The sequence below is a fragment of the Cibotium barometz genome, chromosome 30, assembly GCF_041138505.1.
Source record: "Cibotium barometz isolate CiBa-2024 chromosome 30, ASM4113850v1, whole genome shotgun sequence".
Taxonomy (NCBI): Eukaryota; Viridiplantae; Streptophyta; class Polypodiopsida; order Cyatheales; family Cibotiaceae; genus Cibotium; species Cibotium barometz.
This window is the reverse complement of record NC_141075.1, coordinates 31,637,571-31,659,532: the sequence shown is the minus strand read 5'-3', so window position 1 is coordinate 31,659,532 and position 21,962 is coordinate 31,637,571. Positions and strand designations below refer to the sequence as shown.

At 49.3% G+C, this 21,962-nt stretch overlaps 1 protein-coding gene across 1 annotated transcript in view; it reads left to right on the top strand.

The window, feature by feature from the left end:
- The first annotated feature begins 526 nt into the window (after positions 1-526).
- LOC147621388 (uncharacterized) overlaps positions 527-21,962 on the top strand; it is a 73,489-nt gene continuing 52,053 nt past the window's right edge. The window contains exon 1 of the mRNA XM_086824146.1: positions 527-790. Coding sequence (XP_086680272.1) covers positions 668-790 — 123 coding nt within the window. The 5' untranslated portion in view covers positions 527-667. The remainder of the gene's footprint in view (positions 791-21,962) is intronic.

Here is a 21,962-nt window from a genome sequence, read left to right as displayed (position 1 = left end):
ACATGTGCATAGCATATAAAAAAAATGTAAAATAGATAGAGGTTATAAATTTGTTTTGAACCAAAGTTGTTGTAACAAAAGACTTCAATTAGGATTAGCAAGAATAGCACATGTAGATGGCCAATTCTTAGCTTGTAACAAGAGCTTACTAACATATAAGAGACATTAACATTAATAGAGATGCATCTTTCATGTGCGTCACCAATTCCACTTTTTAGGGCACAACTCCTTGTAATCCTTGGCTTCACTATTAGCTCCACAAAAGCTACTGCTAAAAAAAATTTGAGACATGTAGTGTGTATTTTGCACCGGTTGAAACTCAAAAATACCGGCTGAATTCCCTATCCAATAAAAACTCATTTTTAGTTATAAAACACAAACAACAGAGAAAATTGACTAAAGGAAACTGGTTACACCTCATTGGCTAGGAAAAAAAATGATTTATATAGCAGAAGCAAAATAAGAAATGCAGACAGCTTAATGTTTATTTTTGGCATTAAAAACGAGGTAGAGGCTTAACTTTTTTACCGAATGTATAATTGATGCCCCTCAATTTAAATTACTTAATCACGTCGATAAAGTTTAACACACTTAGGTTGAGCCAACTGGTAGGCGCAGGACATCGGGAACGCGCTCTCTCTCTCTCTCTCTCTCGTGTTCGTTTGCAATGAAGGTGAAGGGAGGTGCCAACCTGGTTGAACGTCCACCGGCTTTTTCTGCAGACGGAAAGCTGCTCCTCGTCTGCACAGGCTCAAATGTCTCCGTCTACAGTGTTGCCACTGGCCTTCTGGTATGCAAGCAAATGGTTTTTTTTTTTCGAGAAAAATTCAACGAAAATTTGTTATGGTTGTACATTATTTACAGGCGTGTGTGTGTGTGAGAGAGAGAAAGAAATGAAATGAAATGAAATGTTATAAAGTGACCTATGAGACCAAAGTTACATCCATGTGACATCTGATACACTGTCTGGAAAAGAAAAGAAAGAACTGAAGGTAAGTATCTAGCCCTACAATACATCAGTAGGGAGCATCCAGAAGCAGCAACTAGAGAGAGAGAGAGAGAGAGAGAGAGAGAGAGAGAGAAGAAGAAGAAGAAGAAGAAGAAGAAGAAGAAGCCGAGAAATATGGAAAGAGAGAAGAAGAAGAAGAAGCCCTTTTAATGTCGTAGGAACAATCCCAAGAGACCAAATATGATCTATCGACGCGAGTGAGATTCGAACACACGAGAGAGAGAGAGAGAGAGAGAGAGAGAGAGAGAGAGAGAGAGAGAGGGATAGAATTAGACACTTTATAGGATGTTTCTGCCATTTGCCATTTTTATGTATAGCTATTTTTAACAAAAGCTTGAGCTGACCTTAACTTTTCAGAATGTATCAAGAATATTCCGTGCTTTTTAAGCTCAATGTTCACAAGTGCTAGGCCTTGTCCTACCTTAGAAGTAGCATCATAGTGGATCTCTTGTTGAACCAGTCATCCTAGTATGGAGCTTTGGCCAGGCACACATGCCCCAGTATTAGAAAGACAGGCTCACCATCTAACTTTATCACGTATACACGTCGGCGAAGCAGGTTGTAACTTCTGTATTGCCTCTTATCAGGAGCAAGTTGTTGAACTTCTCTCATGCCTCTAACCTGATAAGTATTTTTTCACACGTTGTTTATGAGATTTTTTCAAACCTTATGTGCTGAGCCAAAGGATGGTGTGCTCGTGCTATGTGATCCGGCTGCTCTTGTTGAGCGTGGATGACAACCTCTGAAGTTGGTGGATGTGATCCAAAAAAGTCCACGATGGAGGTCTGAGAGGCATCTTGCTTCTGGTTCCGGATGCTGTCTCAACATGATCTTTTGATGGCCAATTTGTATGTGCCGAGGCATCTCTAGTCCTCATAGTGCATAACCTGGGAGAGGTTCGAATCCATCTTGAAAAAGACAGTGAAATCTCTTGAGGATCTCATAGTAGGGTGGGCACGTGAACGGTAGTGCTTTGCAGTCCCCATCTCCCCAGTCGTACATGCTATTGTCACATGTGTGCAGAAGCTTTGTGTCTTCTTTCAGCCCTAAATACCTTTCCAAGAACAACCTGATGCAAAATGCATACAAGAGATGAAGAGAAGAGAGATAGCTGTATTTTCCATAGATTAATAATGTACAAACTCTTGGCAGCCAAAGGCCTTCCTTGAAAAGGCGATCTTGACTCTAAAGAGTCATGTTCTATGATTCAAAACTCTAAAGGAATGAATGAATGCTTGGCTGAGAGGCACTTGGGACAACTCCTTATGCTGACTGCCTGTTGTCGGGCAAGTTTTCAAGTTGGCATTACCTGATCATTGGAAGATTCACAATGCTTTTCATGTGAGTCTGTTGCAGAAGTACGTGGGCCACCACAAAGCTGCGCGATCTGCTCCTGCGAAGCTACGCCCCATCCCCCCCCACCCGTCTGCCCTCCCCCCGTTGCCCCTCGCGCGCCCCCCTCCCCCCCCCTGTCCCCCGCCTCTCCTCCGCATCTCTCCCCCGCCTCCTTCCCCGCTTCCTCCCCCACCATCTCCCCCCCGCCTTCTCCTCCCCCGCCTCCTTCCTCGCTTCCTCCCCCGCCACGCCTTCTCCTCCCTCGCCTCCTTCCTCGCTTCTCTCCCCCGCCTCCTTCCCCGCTTCCTCCCCCACCATCTCCCCCCCGCCTTCTCCTCTCCCGCCTCCTTCCTCGCTTCCTCCCCCGCCATCTCTCCCCCGCCATTTCTCCCCCGCCATCTCTCCCCCGCCATTTCTCCCCCGCCATCTCTGTTAGAAAAAGTGATCTATGTCATATCATAGACAAGGTCAAAGGAATGTGGATGAATGTGGTGAAGGCTAGGAGTTATCCCACATGCAAAGGCAAAGCCCATATGGTACTTGGACCTATATAAAGGGTCACTTCAATGGAATGAAATACATGCACATTTCCACATCTCAAGTCTCTATATGCCTTCCAAGCTAATTAATCTTGGAGCCTAATTGTACTTGAGTCCATTTCACTTGTTTTCACATTCTCATCATGTTTAGCTTAGCATTTGATCCACCATGATTTCTTACATGGTATCAGAGCATAGGTTAGAATATGATTAATGGTGTGATTAGAATAATGCGATTTTTCTCTCTTGCAAGTAATTAGGGTTTTCTTATTCTTGTTCAAGAGTGTTCACTTCTTTGTATGAAGATTAGATTAGGAAGGGATATTAGTGTGTCTCTCTTCTTTGTTTGCCATTCTCTATGCTAATTTTTTAGATTTAGTGAAAGAGAGAGAGAGTGCTATCTTTCTACAAGGGAGAGAAGGAGATTAGGTTTAGAGCTGCCAATTGCTACTGAGGAAATATTAGGTCGCTCGCTTATGCTTGGAGTGAAGCGGGTGGAGAGAGTTCTGCCTATAGGCACAACACTAACTGTGATAGGTGAGGCAGAATAACATTTCTTAAAAAAAAAAAATGAGTCTCGATCATGGATTCAAGATTCAGCATTGATGCTTGCAAAATGAGCAAGGAAGTGCCTTGGTGCTTCGTATGAAGCTTTGGAAGTGGCAAGCTCAAATCTCTGATGGAATTAGTTTGCATGGAGAGAGTACGAAGTGCTGAGAAGAAAGCGATGCTTGAGCTGTCTGCAGAGTAGCGAAGCCGTAAGGAATAAAAAAAACAAAGAAAAATCAAGATTTTTGGGAGTCTGTTCAAGGCACAGCAGGTGAAAGCAAAAGGTCGGAAGCAAGGCGGCCAGCAGTTGGAGGGTAGCAATTGTGCCGTCCATAATCACAGCAATCAGCTCAACAAACACAACTAGAAGAGGCGACGACATCAGTGCCAGCACACAGTAGATGCCCAACAGCACCTCGGCCAATAAACTTGGCAACCCTCGGGCAGTTCTCTCCAAGCTCGGCGTCAGCCCCTGTGAGACGAACCAGATCCAAAATTAGCGGACGGAATCACGGACCGAGCAGTGGCAGAAATTTGGCCGTTTCTTTTTTCAAGATTCTCTTTATTTTTTGAGACTAAGGTTTAAAAACCTTAAAATAATTTAAGAGGTTGTTCTTATGGCACTTAAGGAAGAATGTTATTATACCTCTTTTTTGGAAAATTCTATGCATTATGAAGATGCCTCAAGGATGGGCATGCACGCACAGTCTATGTGCAATGTCAGGACGGAGAAGATGCTATGCAAAAATAAAGATGCAGATGAAGACGCAAAAATGAAGATGCAGATGAAGACGCAAAAATGAATGAAGATGAAGACGCAGATGTCAATGAAGATGAACAAGATGCTGTCTATGTTGATTCTTATGTCATGGCTCACATGTCATAATGACGAATGATTTATGCCCTCTCTTACCCAAATGTTTATGTATGGACACCTCTTATGATGATGAAGAGGTACCTGATGATGAATGGGCTTTCTAAAGCCATGATGATGCTCTCCTTTATTCAAGATGTATGTTCACCTCTGACCACCGATGATGTAGGTCACGTGATATGATGTATGCTCACAGTTCTCCTACGTTGGCCATGTAGCCCACAAGGGGGGGAGTGATGGGAGTTGGGTCTCCATGCTCAACACATGATGGTGCACATGAGGCACAATGTTCATGGATATGATGATGATGATGCTATGATGATGATGGGGTATGGGAGAGGAATGTTTTCATGTAGGAATGTTTTTCATGTCATGTCATTTTCTTTTCGCAATGTAGAAGCTATGCTCCCTATGAGCGATGCTAATTTCTTTTATGTACTGTAGAGCTATACTCCTTATGAGTTAAGCTTTTTCTTTCATGTAATGTTAGAAGCAAGGAAGGGCATTATGATATGCCATGATCAAGGAAGGGTGTTAGAAAAAGTGATCTATGTCATATCATAGACAAGGTCAAAGGAATGTGGATGAATGTGGTGAAGGCTAGGAGTTATCCCACATGCAAAGGCAAAGCCCATATGGTACTTGGACCTATATAAAGGGTCACTTCAATGGAATGAAATACATGCACATTTCCACATCTCAAGTCTCTATATGCCTTCCAAGCTAATTAATCTTGGAGCCTAATTGTACTTGAGTCCATTTCACTTGTTTTCACATTCTCATCATGTTTAGCTTAGCATTTGATCCACCATGATTTCTTACAATCTCTCCCCCGCCATTTCTCCCCCCCCGCCTTCTCCTCCGCTTCGCGGCTCTTCCCCCCGCCTTCTCCCTCGCCTCCCCCTCCGTCTCGCCCTTCCTCCCACCGCTAGCTCCCCCCCCCGCCTCAGCTTCCCCCGCCCCCCTCCCCTCGCTCCGCCCCCGCTATCCTCTCACCTTCCGCCTCTCCGTTTCCTCGTAGGGCTGTGTCCCTCCCGTTGGTGACCGCGGTCTCTGGCCTTTTCCCTTTGGAGGACTCCATGGAAGCCGCTCCGACTACCCCTGCCGATTCCGGTCTCCGTCTGGAGTTCACAGCTGCAGATCAGCAGTTATTTGTTTCCACAGTATCCGCTCTTGAGGCCTCCTCCTTGGTCTACAAGATAGTGGGTAGCCGTCCGATGCGGAGAGAGCTTCGCGACCTTCTGCAAGGCAGCCTCGTTGGCGTGCCTGCCAAGATTGTCAGCGTCGATTTTTTGGGACGTGGCTACTACCAGGTGGATTTCGAGTCCCCCCAGGCAGCTCAGACGGTGCTGGCTCGGAGCCCCATTGCCCTCCGCTCATCTCGGGCGTTCCTGGCGCGATGGACTCACGGTTTCGACCCCGCTTCTGACCCGCTAGCAGGCGCGACAGGTTTCTCCATCACTATCTGCTTTCTTGGACTCCGCAGGGAGTACTTGCCCCTCTTGTCATCCATTGGCAAGGCGTTCGGGCAGGTGGTGGAGACGCCTCAGACAGCGGCCTCAGTGATAGCTCGAGCAGCAGGACTCCCGGCCATTCGTGTTGTGGTTCCGTCACCGGAGTCCCTCCCAAAGACGATCCTCCTCCCTTGTCTTTCTGGAGGACATCTGATACAACGCGTGGAGTATTCGGGCCTCCCCGGCCAGTGCTACATCTGTCGGGAGATGGGCCACCTCGCACGCGCTTGTCCCCGCAAGGGGGTTCATCCTTCACGCTCTGCCGCCTCTGGACCCCCTTCAGGAGGCCCGAGGGGTGGCCATCCACCTTAGAGACCGGACATCCCTGGCTCGTCTCAGCAGGCGCCATCATCTGACGAGCAGGCCCCGGCGGAGGATGCCGCGCAGTCCCAGGAGGCTGGCGGACGACAAGAGGTTCGCCGGCGGAAACGCCCGGCCCGCAGGGACCGTCGCAGACGCCAGCAGGCAGCACAGGCTGGCGGACAGGCGACCCCGGCTGGCGTCCAGGCACCTACCCGCACTTATGCTCCAGTCAGGGATAGGCGGCCAGCAGGTCCCACCCCGATGGACGAGGATTCAGTCTCAGTGCCCGTTGAGGCCGCCGGTGGAGCCCCCCACGTGGAGACCCCGCTCCCGCCTCCCGCCGCGGGGGGCCCCGCCCCCTCCATGGAGCAGATTCCTGAGGATCCCGGGCCGCACTCTGCGACCCCCGGCCCCTCTTCCCTTCACTCGGAGAGCACTCCTTCCTCCCTCCCCTCTCCCCCCCCCCCAGCCCCCCCCCCTCCCGCCTCCCCCGACGGCCCCCCCTGATACCTCTCCTCTGGCAGATGCCTCTCCATCCTCTCCTCGCTCTCCCCCCTCCTCTCCGCGAGCCACCATCCCTCCCTCGGCCTCTCCAGGATACTCCTCCAGACCACCCACTGCCCCGGGGCAGCGGAGCTGGGTAGGCCAGAGTTCAGTTCAGCGGCTGTTCCACTGCCACTCTGGGCCGGTGGAGATGGCGATCATAGCTTCGCCCGCCACAGAGTTCTCTCCAGCCTCCCCTGGGGGGCCCCCGCGAGTGATGGGGCTCCGAGTGGATTATGGTTTCTTCAGGTGTCTCCAGCTGGATGCTGGCCTGTTTGAGACATTGGTCGCGCCCTTGCGAGTTTGCGTGGTGTGCCATCCCTCTCGTTCTCCTTCAGTGGTGAGCAGCATGGTGGCCTTCTCCTTTCCTCTCAGTGTTGCCCAGACACAGCATGGGATTGCAACTCTGTAGAGGAAGTTTTGCGTGATCAGATACTAGAGTTTTCTCACCACTTCAGTGACCTGGGGCTCACGGACCTATTGCAGACCCGATTACACTCAGCCCGCATGAGCTTGTTTGGTATAGGAGATTGGCGGGCGGATCCGGTCCACACCTCAGTTGAGGCGGTGCTACTGATTCTCCTCCACGCCGCCCCGAGGGTGCAGCCTACCTTTAGATACATATATGCAGAGGATTGGTCTCACGCCTATGCCCTGGACGGGGCGAAGGCGGAGTGGGGCTGGACATAGAGACAGGTCACCCTCTTTTTGGAGAGACTCTGCACCCGGACAGACAGTGACTATTCTCCCTCCAAGCCGGCGCCCAAGACTCACAGAGTGGAGGGCAGCTCATCCGGGCCGGCTGAGAGGGGTGAGCCAGTGGCGGCTGCTTCACTTGCCATAGCTCATCCATGAGGATCCTCTCATGGAACATCCAGGGTCTTGGTGGACCTCGCTGCTACATTGGTCGGGGCAAACTTCGCCAGGAGATCCAGAGGACTCTCGTTGGAGGACCCATAGATATCCTTTTCATCCAAGAGCACCACCTTTCTGCCGGGCGTACCCGCACCTGCGGGAAGATCTTGCCAGGCAGGAGTCACACTTTTTGGTCACTGGCATATGGCTCCCAGGGGAACCAGGGGAGGGTATGCATCTCAGTCAGCGAGCAGCTTCTATCCGAGGTTGTGGATTCTGGCACTCTGGTCCAGGGTCGAGCGCAGTGGATCATCCTTCGGGTTGGGGAAGACCGCATTGGCTTCCTCAACTTCTACGCCCCTAATGGGGCGACAGGGAGAGCTGAGTTCTGGAGCACCATTAGGCAGTCCCTCCCCATGGCAGACCATTGGTGCCTAGGGGGGGATTGCAACATGCTGGAGGACGCAGAGGACAGGATGGGGGGCAGCCAGGAGACCATTCATGGGCCGGAGCTCGCTGCCTGGGAGGAACTAGTGCTGCAGGTGAGAGGCCAGGATCCGTGGACTCTCTCGGAGTTTGGTAGGTTGCAGGGTAGTTTATCTTTCTCGCGCTCGGATAGACGGGCCACAGGAGTTAACCTTTCCTGCATCGACAGGTTTTACATTGATGAGTGGGCTTGCGATAGAGGTGGCACTGTGGGTATACTTGCAGGCTCCTCGTTTTCAGACCACTTTCCAGTGCTTCTCCAGATCGATGACCCTACAAGAGGAGAGCGAGGCCAGAGCGTCCGGATTCCAGATTGTCTCATAGAGGAGCCCGAGATTGCGACCAGAGTTGAGCAGGTCTGGCAGGAGCTTCAGTTCAGGAGAGGATCGGCAGCCAGCGATCTTGACAGGGGTTTGCAGGAGATTAGTAGGATGCTCAGACAGGCTGCCCTGGACCGTCTGGAGGCTTTCAGAGAGCAGGAGAGGAGAATGCGGAGGAGTCTAGCTTCCCTTCAGAGACTTCAGGAGAGGGAGCCTACGAGCCCTTGGATTTCAGAGCAGATGGAGTCAGCTCGCACAGAGATCAGATCCATCGAGGAGAGGAGGGTGGAGTTCCGATTCCATGCTTGGGCTTCTTTTTGGACACAGACCGGAGACAGAGTGACTCGAGACTTCTTTGAGGCGACAGGGCCTCGCTTCAGACGAGAGGGTCTCAGGCGTCTTCGGCAGGCTGATGGCCAGGTGGTGGTGGATCCCCCCAGGGTTCGGGCGATCGCCACAGATTTTTACAGGGATCTGCTCTCTGCTGAGCCAGCAGATGACAGGGTGAGAGAGGCTCGGGAGGCAGTCTGGAGCTTCACGAGACCGGTTGTGCCGGCCCATTTGCAGCACTCCCTTCTCTCCCCCTTCTCGGATACGGAACTAGAGGAGGCTCTTCAAGCACTTCCTCGGGGCAAATGCCCTGGTGAGGACGGTCTCTCAGTGGCTTTCTTCCAGAGGAACTGGGGTCTCTTGCATAGGGGTTTCAGATTGGCATTCCAGGAGATCATGGAGTCGGGAGACATGCAGGATAGCATGGCAGAGGGGTTGATTCACTTGATCCCCAAAGAGGGAGGACACACTGGAGATTAGACAGTGGAGACCGATCACCTTGCTAGGCACGGCCTACAAGGTCCTAGCTAAGGCGATCAGCAGGTGGCTTCAGCCTCACCTTCTGGACATCATCCACTCCACGCAGACAGGCTTCATCCAGGATAGGAGCATCCTGGATAACATCTTCTCTTTCTGGGAGGCTACGGCTTTGGCTAGATTTCGGCAGGAGGATCTGGCAGTGCTCGTTCTCGACTTCGAGAAGGCATATGATCGGGTGGACTGGGCCTTCTTGGAAGGCACTATGGAGAGGATGGGCTTCCCCCCTCAGTGGATCCGTGGGGTCCCTGCACTCTACACATCGGCCCATAGCCAGGTGCTGATACAGGGCGTGCACGGAGAGAGGTTCCAGCTCCCACGCTCGGTGCGGCAGGGGTGCCCCTTGGCGCCCTTTCTTTTTCTTTTTGTGGCGGAGGCCATGAGCACTTTCTTGACGGCACAGGATACAGGTTTGCGGGGCCTCCAGCTCCCCATCCGCACCTCGGAGGAGCTCCTAGACTCGGAGTTTGCGGATGACACTACTGTCTATCTTCAGGGAGGGGAGGAGAACCTCCGCCGCTTCGCCTCAGCCATGGATAGGTTTTGCAGAGCTTCGGGCGCTTTGATCAACTGGCACAAGTCGTGTGGGTTGTGGGTCAGCTCTGTGCCCTCCCCGACTTGGAGGCCAGTTGATGGGTTTCAGTGGCTGCCCCCCGGCACTACAGTGCGCTATTTGGGATGCTATGTGGGCATTGACATATCTCCGGAGTAGCAGATAGCCCCCCTTCTTCTGAGCATTCGGAAGAAGCTTCTGTATTGGAGTACCGCTCGTTTATCTCTGGCTGGCCGAGTGGTTGTGGCCAACCAGGTTCTGCTTGCTACCATGTGGTACATCACTTCTTGCTGGGCCTTCTCGCGGGCGTGTATTGGCCAGGTGCAGAGGCTCATCAGGAACTTTCTTTGGTCCGGTGGCGACGGGCGGCCCGCCAGGGCCAAGGTGGCATGGGCTGTGATCACCCAGCCGAGGGAGAGAGGCGGCCTGGGCATAGTTGATCCTATTTGTCAGAGCCGAGCTTTGCTTGGCAAGTTGGTGGTTCGTGGCCTTCTACCAGGCGCTGAGCCGTGGAAGGAGTTTCTTGTTTCCAGGATTCTCAGCCGCACTCCTTCTCTTAGCGGCCCCTGGACCCCAGCATCAGGTGGATCTTTACAGAGCAGCGATCCAGAGGAGTGGGCCTTGGCTTCGAGGAGCGTTTTGCAGCTAGCCTTCTGAGGGCCTGGGAGCATCTGAGGCCGTCACTCTTCCAGACTCCCCCGGGCACCGATGAGGAGCGCCTGAGGCAGCCATTGATCTGGAACCCCTTGATCCGACTTCCCAGTGGTCATATGGTTGGATCGCGATCTCACGTGTCGTGGGGCCCGTTGAGCTCCGGCCCAGCCCAGTCCCTAGACAACTGGATATGTTTTCAGCAGCTGCCTCTAGAGGCTCAGGAGAGGAGACTCAGCGGGATGAGGGGCAGAGAGTTGATGAGGCAGGACATTGAGGCGGCCATCCCCCGGGAGTAGCGGACTCCAGTACAGGACCCGCCACCTCCACAGTGGATGGGCGTCTTTACTCGGCATGCGATCCTTCTAGCGGTCTGCGGCTCAGCAGAGAGAGTCGCCCCACTCACCTTCAAGGTGGGAGAGGGAGGCCAGCTTCAGAGGACCCGACTAGATTTGGATGAGCTCCAGGGTTGTATCTTTCAGAGGGTGCGGGTGGTCGGCTTTCATCAGAGACAGTGGCATGTAGACCCCTCACCGGCCTCGATAGGGGAGGACTATTCTTGGAGATTATGGGCTTGGGACAGCAGGCCTCTTATTCGCCTTCAGTGGGATCCAGGCGAGTGGCTTTGGCGAGATCCCTACTCGGCCCCTACCAGCCCAGGCAACCCCTTTTTTCAGTACACAGCGAGGCTGGGGCGGCGGATCCAGAGGCACAGGACAGCGGGCACCCCGGAGGCGGCCGAGCATTGGCTGCGACAGGGGCTCTCCCATGCCTTCCTTAGGGACTTCTGGCAGCGCCTCTGGGCCAGCTTCCGGCCCCGGAAGGTGACGCTTTTTCTCTGGCTTACAGCGCATAGAGGACTGGCTGTGGGGGCTTGGCTAGCTTTTGGCAGACACCCAGCGTCCTGCCCTCGGTGCGGCCATGCACAGGAGTCGCAGCGGCACTGCTTATGGGATTGCCCACAGGCACAGCAGGTCTGGCAGCGCGCTCTCAGGATGGTTTTTGCAGGCTCGCCAGGTGAGATGATGGCGACGTGGGGTGCGGTGACTTGGGCCACGGACAGCAGCCCGGCCCTTGGATACGAGGACGTCCCTGGCAGTGTGACCATCCAGGTCTCTGACAGGGCGATGGCGGTGGTTCCGACGCCAGACTTCTCTTCGGCAGTCTCCCAAGAGGGGGACGGGCACAGATGGGAGATGATCAGCAGCATGACGGCTTGGCACATATGGAGAGCCTGATGCAGGGAGGCCATAGAACGCCAGGCGACTCCACCGGCAGAGGTCATACAGGCCCTCTGGGTGGACATCATTCACACCTTGAGAGGACACTGGGGGAAACTTCAGGGCGACTCGGATCGCATGAGAGGTCGCCGCAAGGCGTTCCTCCGCACTTGGCAGCCTGGCCCTTTCCTCATTGCGAGGGCGAGGATGTCACTTGGCACTACAGGCCTCTAGTTTGGCTCTTCTCACCTCCCGCATGTACTACTAGGTAGTCCCCCCCAGAGAGCGGCCAGCCACCCACGGGGGTGGAGCTCCGGTGTTCACTGTGTTTATTATCCCTCCTTGTGAGGTGAGCTTTGTAGCCTTATGGCGTTTTCTCATTAACTAATAGAAGGATCGTTTTTCCAAAAAAAAAAAAGGTACGTGGGCCAGACCCGCAGGAGCCTGTCACGGAAGAGCCACCAGAAGTAGAAGAGCTTGAAGAGATACTTCAACCAGAGAAGATAGTATTCCACAAGGAGAGAAAGCTAGCTGGTGGCAAGCTTTCCATGCGATACCTTGTGAAGTTTAAAAATTATCTTCCTATTGATGCCAAGTGGGTTGAGGAAGAGTACTTCACCGATTATCCACAGCTTCTTCAGGCATATCTCGACGCTTTTCAGTTGAGGACAACTGTTTAGAAGCTGGAGAGGATGTCACCATTTGACCACCTAATTGCCCTCTCTAGTTTCTCATGCCCATGTGGCCATTGTGTGGATCCGAGTGTCTGGGATCCTAGTTCTTCATGCTTGTTAGTGACCAGTGTGTGGATCTCAGTGCCCGAGATCCCAATTCTATGCTTCCCGATGTGCCAGATTCATGCCTGGAAAAGCTAGTGTTGTACATGTTCAATGACCAGGAGATTTGTTCATAACAAGTGCACATGCACAAATGTTTGTATGCCTGAAACTGTTTTCGCGTGAACTGTTTTCGTGTGTTTGCATGCCATGAATGTCCAGTTCACAAGCCTGGGATGCCTACCCGTGAACCGTGCAAGTGCTCATATTCTGTATTTTGACATGTTTTGTGGTGTGTGAACGGGTGGTAAGGGCACTCAAAAACCTTTATTTTAATTAATTTAAATGCTTTGTAGTGTTTATAACCTTGCAGGTTCACACTCATAAAAAATGGGTGGACATTTTTAATTTGTGCCCGAGGCCCAACCTCGTGGGCACCCTTGTGGCACCCCATAAGTGGGTGGGCACCCCACATGTGGGTGGCCCAAATTAATTGGCCACCTACCTTTGCATGAGTCGTGAGCTTCTCTCCTTCCTTGAAGCAAATCGTCATCTCTCTGCACACCACCCTCTTCATCATTTAGCTCATAGCAAGAGCTACACTGACCCGATTTCAATTCCGTCTGCGCCATCGTGTTCCTCTTTCTGAGAGCATCCCTCTCCATACCTCAATTGCTGTGAGTGATCATTTCTGCGAGCCCGAGCTGAATTTCGTTTTTGCTCATGAAGGGTTGGGTTCTCGTTAGAATTCAATTTTGAGCACATGGTTGTGTTTGCCTCAGCCTATTTTGTTTACTTGGTGAGTCAATTCTGAATTTCTCAAGATTTCTACCAAGTGCCCGTCGGCGGCGCCCATGGCCAGTTGAGATATTGTACGTGTTCTGACTTCATCAACAACTCCGTTGTTGCTTGGTTTCGTGCCCGGGAGTGTCCTCTGGTGCCATAACTTCATTTTTAGCCTTCCGTTCACCGCGAGGTTGCAACACAGGCGCTAGTACAGGCATGCTAGTGTTGTGCGTGGACCCAGAACACCAGGTTCGTGGTTGCTTCACTCCAGTGAGGGGAGGATTGCTGATATTCATCTACATCAATGGAATTTTGCTCCAATTACTTGTTTGGTAATTGTATTCATTTCTTGTCTATGGCAAATCTGGCTATCATAGCCCGTAGAACATTGTACCAATAAAATACTCCAATAATATACTCAATATTGAGGGGGGGTCGGTCCGGGTTCCGGCCCCAATGTGTTGCCATTGAGCAATTTTCATTTTCAGCATTGTTTTAGTCTTGTGTTGTTTCCATTTCATTAAGTGTTTAAGTAATTGTTATTTACGAGACGGTGCCCAGTACGTGCTCACATCCAACGAGGTGAATTACAGGACCCCTTTCTACATGCAATCCTACATGCTTCTACAGATGCCTGGTGTTTGGTTCCAAACCTGTCAAATCCACACGGATCCCCTCGTGATCGATCTTGGTTCGAAACTCGAATCCTACAAACAAACAAACAAACAAACAAGCAAGGGGGTGCAGGCCTGACTCACCTCCCAACCATGACAGCCGTGGGCGAGCCCATAGTCTTGGCTGTCCCCACCGAGCCACGAGCTGAGCTAACTAGGATGACGTACCGACCAATCTCCTCCCCGCGACGTCCCATACCGCCACGAAGCTGCCCTCGCGGGCCTCGAGATTGCTGTCGGCCTTGGTTGCATAAAGCAGGTGCACGTCTGCACTAGATCCAGGCTCCAAGACCATAGAGCTCTCACAAACTCGCGAGACTCTCTATATCCAATAACTAACCTTGGCCACCCTTTTATAGGCTCTTGGCCGGTCATCGGGCGTCCACACTTGGCTGCCCGCCCGTCCATACTTGGGTGCCCGCCCGTTAGTATATCCCTAACTCAGCTCGTCAATCAGCCTGCCTAGTTCCAAGCTTCCCCAAGCCTCGAAACTAGTCTTGCATGCGTATAGCACACGGTAGATACCCACTGTGCACATGACATACTCCCCTTCCTCTAAGAGCTCACTCCTGAGCTCACTAAAAAGCCAGGGTAATCTCTCTGAAGAGAAGTCAATGTCTCCCATGTAGCGTCCTCCTCAACACGATCCTTCCACTTGATCTTGTATTCCGTGATAAGCGTACGACGGAATCTTCGTCCACGAAATCCAAGAATCTTTTCAGGTTCGTGCGGAACAAATGTCATGTCCTGGACATCTATAATTTCTTGAGGAGTAACTAACTGATCTGCTCCACCCAGTACTTCCTTAAGTCTACTGACATGAAATACATGATGAACTTTCACATGAGAAGGCAAATCCAATTCATATGCAACTGAACCAATCCGTCGTGTAACACGAAATGGTCCATAGTATCTAGGGGATAATTTCGGAGATCTACCTGTCCGTAAAGTCTCGGAATCTTTCGGAACTCGCAAATACACCATCGTTCCTTCAGAGAACTCTCTGGGTGAACGATGTCTATTAGAATAAAACCTGTCTCGGTCTTGAGCACTTCTAATAGATTCCTTCGCAACTTGTACATTTCTTGCATATCTTGCAAAAAATTACGTGCTGCATCATGCTGAAGTCCTGAGAATCCTACTGTAACAGGTGATCTTGGTTGAAAACCGTACATAAGCATGAAAGGACTAAACCCTGTACTCGTATGCTTAGTACTGTTATATGCAAATTCTAACATAGGAAGATAATCCTCCCATGAACTCTGTCTTTTGGATACATATGCTCGAAGCATATCCTCCAAAATCTGATTCACTCTTTCAGTCTGGCCATCAGATTGAGGATGATCTGAGGAACTCAAATTCAAAGTTGTTTCCAACTTCTCAAAAACAAGTTTCCAAAAATCACTCGTAAACTTAGAGTCCCTATCACTGACTATGTCCTGCGGTAACCCGTACAGTCTAAACAATTGCTCGATAAACTGCCGAGCTAATTGCGTAGCTGTAATAGTCTTCCGGGTCGGTAAAAATCTAGCCATTTTTGTCAAGCGATCTACCACAACCCAAATAGAATCGTGGCCTTGATGTGTTCTTGGCAATCCGGTAATAAAATCCATGGAAATACTTTCCCATTTATTACCTGGGATTTGCAAAGGATGCAACAACCCAGCCTGTCTAAAGGTGCTTCCTTGACTTTATCTTTCAAAAGTCTGAAGGCCATATCCAAATCGTTATTCCAAGTGATAGGCTAATTGGACTTACGTCCACGACCTTTCAATAAGTCGGTCATCAGTAGTGTGAGCTGAGAGTACTCCCGTACAGATTTCCGAAGAAAGACAACAAAACCGAGAAAAGAACGAAGTTGTTTCACTGTTCGTGGTATAGGCCAGTCTAAAACCTTCTGAACTCGGTCATAGTCAATGCTCAATCCATCTCTAGTGATCTTGTGTCCCAAGTAAATGATATCGGTCATAAAGAACTCACATTTACTTAACTTAGCATATAGTCGATTCTGTCTCAAAATAGATAAGACAATCGTGAGGTGTCTGACATGATCCTCAAGAGTACGGCTATATATCAAAATATCATCCAGGAACACCACCACAAATTTCCCCAAATGTTCACGAAAAAGATCGTTCATCATTTGTTGGAAAGTGGCTGGAGCATTGGTTAACCCAAAAGGTAATACGAGAAACTCGTAATGGCCATACCTAGTCCGAAAGGCGGTTTCTTTCGACATGCCTTTCATGAATACGTATCTGGTGGTAGCCAGTACGCAAATCTATCTTCGTAAAATATTTCACTCCTGCTAACCGGTCAATCAGGTCATCAGATCTAGGGAGAGGATAACGGTTCTTAATAGTCAGCTTGATCAATCTTTTGTAATCTATACACATTCTCCAAGTATTGTCCTTCTTTCTCCTAAGCAACACAGGTGTACCCCAAGGTGATTTACTTGGACGGATCTGGCCCATCCTCAAATAATCTTCGAGTTGTTTAGCCAACTCATCTTCCTCAGCTTGGCTCATCCTATAAGGTGGAATACTCACAAGATGAGTGAAGGCAATGAAGGGTTAGGGTTAGGGTTTACAGAAGCTCAAGCAGGCGTGGAAAACCAACAGTGAGAGAACACGACTTTAGTCTATTGCTTGATTATCAAAGTGAAGTACAATAGCCACATAATAGTGACCCCTAAAGATAAGTGTTCACATGTCCGGCCATAAAATGTGCCGGGTGGACCAAAACACTTATAAACTGCATATAAGTGAAACTGAACTAAACTGGGGGAAAAAACCTCCACTAACTGAAGTAAAAAGTGCCCCAGTAATCTACTGATGATCACTAGCACTCCTCTGGGTGCATACACAGCATAAAACCCAACAAACCCCCCTGGAGTGATATGTGATCACTGTACATCATCCACCAAAAGGAAACAAATTCAAAGCACTTCGGAAGGCTTCAAATTTCGGACGTGGTAATGCCTTGGTGAAGATGTCTGCCACATTCTGATCTGTAGGACAGTAGATCAGACTGATATCTCCTGCCTGGAGTCTCTCCCGAACAAAATGATAGTGAATCTCAATGTGTTTCGTGCGAGCATGAAACACAGGATTCCTGTGTTTCGTGCGAGCATGAAACACAGGATTCCTGGCCACAGCAATGGCACTCTGACTATCAGTATAGATAGGTGTAGGCTCCTCCACTGAAATATCCATATCAGTCATGAGACGACGCAGCCAAACACACTCAACAGTAGTAGTGTAGGCTGCTCTGTACTCTGCCTCACAAGACGAAGTGGCCACTGTGGTCTGTTTCTTGCTTAGCCAAGAAATGCATGAAGAGCCAAGAAAGAAACAATTTCCACTAGTGGAATGTCTGGTATCAAAATCACCAGCCCAATCTGAATCACTGTAAGCGTGTAACTGCATGTCACCCCCCTCAGGATAAAGCAATCCAAGAGACAAGGTACCCTGCAAATAACAGAATACACGCTTCACAGCTTGCCAATGTGACAAGCGCGGGCTGTGCATGAATCTGCTCAACTGAGAGACTGCATACTGAATATCTGGCCTTGTATTACACAAGTAAATGAGGCACCCAACAGCCTGAGCATATGTAGTGGCATCAAAGGAAACACTATCATCTTGTAGTGACAGTTTCATCCCAGGCTCCATAGGAGTACTAATAGGCTTGCAATCCTGAAATTTAAACTTCTCCAGAAGTTTAGCAACATAGCGTGATTGCAACAACCCAATGCCTCTGTTATCCTGCACAAACTGTATGCCCAAATAGTAATGTACAAGGCCCAAGTCAGACATGTCAAATGTCTGTTTGCAGTATCTCCTTAAAAGCTGCAATTTTGTCATCATTTGATCCCATGAGCAAGAGATCATCCACATAACGACTGATGACCAGCAGATCTGTTTCTTCTTTCTTTACATACAGAGTGGCCTCTGATGGACTGTTCACAAATCCCTGAGTGAGTAGAAAAGCATCTATTTTTGCATACCAAGCTCGTGGAGCTTGTTTCAAACCATACAAGGCCTTTTTCAGCCTGCAAACTTTCCCCTCATGACCATGTTCTGCAAAACCCATGGGCTGAAATACATAAACTTCCTCCTCGAGGTCCCCATGTAGAAATGCAGTCTTTATGTCCAACTGGTGAACAACCCAACCACGATGTGCAGCCAATGCAATGACACACCTAAGTGTCGACATACGGGATGTAGGAGCAAATGTCTCCTCATAATCAATGCCCTTCTTCTGTGCATAGCCCTTTGCAACTAGACGGGCTCTGTACCTGTCAATGGATCCATCTGCATGTCTTTTCAACTTATAGACCCATTTAGTACCAATTGCTTTCTTGCCTTTGGGCAGATCAACCAAATCCCATGTTTGATTCTTTTTAATAGAATCAAGCTCATCCTGCATGGCTTTGTTCCAATGCACATTATCTCGTCGTGCATCCACAAATGAATCAGGCTCATCATCATCCTGTAAACTGGCTGCCATAACCAGATTCAAATCCATGATGTGTGCATGCTCATTGGTCCTTGTCTCCCTACGAGTACGACCAGCAAGAGGACCCTCTAAATGGCTGTCCTGTAATGTCCTCAAATACCATCTAGGTATATGTCTGACCTGTGGTGCCTGCTGCCCCATATTTGGTTCAGCTTCTGGCTCATTTGGCTGCTGAATTTCTGCACCACCTACATCATTTGCTGGCTGTCCTGTACCCTCATGAGTTGGATCACCAACTGTGGAATGAAACTCCATGGGTAGTAGACCTTCAAACACATCATTTTCAGCCTGATTTGCCTCATAACCAGCCATGGATATTTCTGATTTTTCATCAAAAATCACATCCCGACTAGTGAATATCTTCCTGGATAGTGGGTCATATAACCTGTAGCCCTTGCTCTCACGGCTATACCCAACAAAAATGCATTTTGTGGCTTTATCATCCAGCTTCCTCCTCAACTCTTTGGGTATGTGTGCATATGCAAGACACCCAAAGATACGAAAATGCGATACAGAAGGCTTGCGGCCATGCCAAGCCTCAAAAGGAGTAATAGAAACCAATGTCTTTGTGGGACATCGATTCAAAATATGACAAGCACACATTAGTGCTTCCACCCAAAAGATATGTGGTAGCCTTTTTGCCTTTAGCATACATCTGGCCATCTCCATGAGTGACCGATTCTTCCTTTCTGCAACCCCATTCTGCTGTGGAGTGTAAGGAGTAGTATACTGATGTTTTATACCTCTACTCCCAAGAAAGGAATTCAGCATATGTGACATATATTCCCCCCCTCGGTCAGAACGGAGAGTCTTCACCTTGCATCCTGACTCTGTCTCAGCAAGTGCTACAAAGGCCAAAAATGCATCATATACCTGTGATTTCTGTGTCAAAGGATAGACCCAGCATATACGAGAGAAGTCATCAATAAATGTTGCAAAATAGAAGCAACCACCTAATGACTTCGTCTGCATGGGACCACAAAGATCACTGTGTATAAGTTGCAACTTTGCAGTTGCTCTTAGAGCCTGATCACATGGGAAGGAAAACCTCTGCATTTTTCCCAAAATACATCCTTCACAAATGTGATCTGGAGGCTTCTCCATGAGAGGTAGATCTGTAAACATATTATGTCGCTGCATAAGCATAAGACTACCAAAATTTACATGTCCCATGCGAGCATGCCATAACTCCGCATCAACCATAGCTGGAGTAAGAGTGAATGCATGATAAGCAGACTGATCCACTGGCTGAAATGCATCCAACTGATAAAGTCCATGACATAATGTACCAGTAAGCATCAAGGTCAAGGCATTAGCTTTGTCTCTGACCATGCATTTATCATCATCAAAGTGGACTTGCATACCACAATGTGCTAAAGAAGAAATGGACAACAAATTCTTCTTTATCCCTGGTACATATAAGGCATCTGTAAGGCGGAGAATGGAGCCATCAATGGCTGTGAGCTGAATCTCCCCAATGCCACGAACTGGATATGAAGCATTGTTGGCACACTGAACAGTTTTGCCAACAGGGGCAGGGCCAACATGACTAAACAAATCCCTGCGAGATGTGATATGCTTTGAGGCACCACTATCAAAATACCAAGTACATGCATGCTCTGTCAAACTGAGTGCCTGTGAAGACCAAGAGGCATCATAGCTGCATGTATAAAAACAGTAATCCCTGTCCTCAACAAAAGAAGCAGTCTCTGGAGGAGCTTTAGGAGCATCATTAACAGACATCCCAGCTTCCTTTGCCTTCTCTTTGGCAATCCTCTTCCTACATTCCGTGATGTAGTGACCTGGCTTCTTACAGTAATGACATTTGCCCTTCTTCTTGGGCTGTCCATCACTTTTCTTGGTATCCTGTGAAGAACCACCATCACCTGAATTTTGATTTGCACTCTTTGGCTGAGTTTTTCCTTTCCCCTTTTGACCTGTAGTAAATGCTTGTTCAGCATTTGTGTTCATATTCATATTCTTCCTCATTTGCTCCTCTTGTAGTAAGAGAGCAACAAGTTCCTGATACTTGAGGGGTTCAACAGCATTCCTCATGCTGAGGTTCAAAGAGGTATGAAAAGCCAAGTAAGATCTTGGCAAAGAGTGCAAGATGGTGGACACAAGCTGTGTCTTTAGGAATAATCTCATCCACATTGATGAGTTGTTCTCTCAAATCCTGCAGTTTGTTTAAGTGGCTAGACATATCATCTCCTTCATTCATTTTCTGATTTTCCAGCTCTCTTTTCAAAAATGAGATCCTAGCCTCATTACGAGCAGCATACATCTGCTCCAAAGTCACCCATGCATTCTGTGAAGAGCCAGCTGAACGAATATGAGGTATAATGGACCTCTGTACTGACAATGCAATGAGTGACAAAGCTTGTGCATCCCTGGCATCCCATGTCTTTTGAGCATTTGTTCTTTGAACAGGCAATGGCTGTCCTGGAGCGTGTACCTGTTGTCCTCGTCCACGAGCACCCCCTTGGGGAGGAGTCTCTGGAGCCAATGGACCTGGACGTGGTTCATCACCACTAACAAAATCCCAAAGACCTTTTGCCACAAGCACATTTTTGAGCATAAAACTCCACAAGGAGTAGTTCGTGCCATCCAATTTGTCTTCCTTAGACAAATATGTGAATACATCACTTTGCTGTTGATTTGCCATTATGCTTACGCACAATGTCGTACCTGTTTACCAAAAAACCCAATAGCAGAAACCCTGAAAATAACTGTACTCCACTGAATACAGTTCACCCAAATATGCCTGCACTCTCAATCCTCTGAATGTGCAGCTCAATGCACCAATGACTGAGTAGAGCAGCAAATGGTGTACACAATGCCAAAATGCCCCAAAAATGCCCAAATTTGCTGCACGCAAACTGTGCAAAAAACCTGTATAGTTCCTTGCTAGAAAATCTGCCTGTTGTGCCTGTATATTTTCACAGAGAAAATAAAAGTGCCCAAAAACTGAATTTTAATGCTTACCACTGAATGACTGAGTAGCTTGTGGCATTCCTGCAGGTACAGTCCACCAAAGTGCAAGTACAGTTGACTGTACTATGCATGTACAGTCTACTGGTTCTGTACGAAAGCTGGTATGGAAGATGCCAAATGAAGGTGCAGTACCAAATGAAGGTGCAGTCGTATCACAGCAGGTACAATCGCCAGGTACAGAAGCATGCAGTCGTATCACTATCACAGCAGGTACAGTCGAAAGTACAGAAGCAGGTACGCAGCATTGAATGCTGCACGGCTCTCTGCGCAGGTTTGTACGGAGGACTAGCAAGACGACCAGATGCTGAAGGCGGCGATGACAGGGCAGCGATGACAGATGTACGGGGCAGGTACTGTAGCTGAAGGCGGCGCAGAGTGGGTATACGGGGCTGGTACACGTGCGCTGACAGGAACAGAATGCAGTACGGCGCTGTCAGGTACGGAATGCTGTACGGCGCACAGGTGTAGCTGAAGGCGGCGCAGACTGGGTGTACGGGCAGCAGATGCTGAAACTGCAGTACGGCGCACAGTTGTACGGGCAGCAACACTGGCAGTGTACGGGCAGGGCAGAGCAAGCTTCAATGCTCTGATACCAA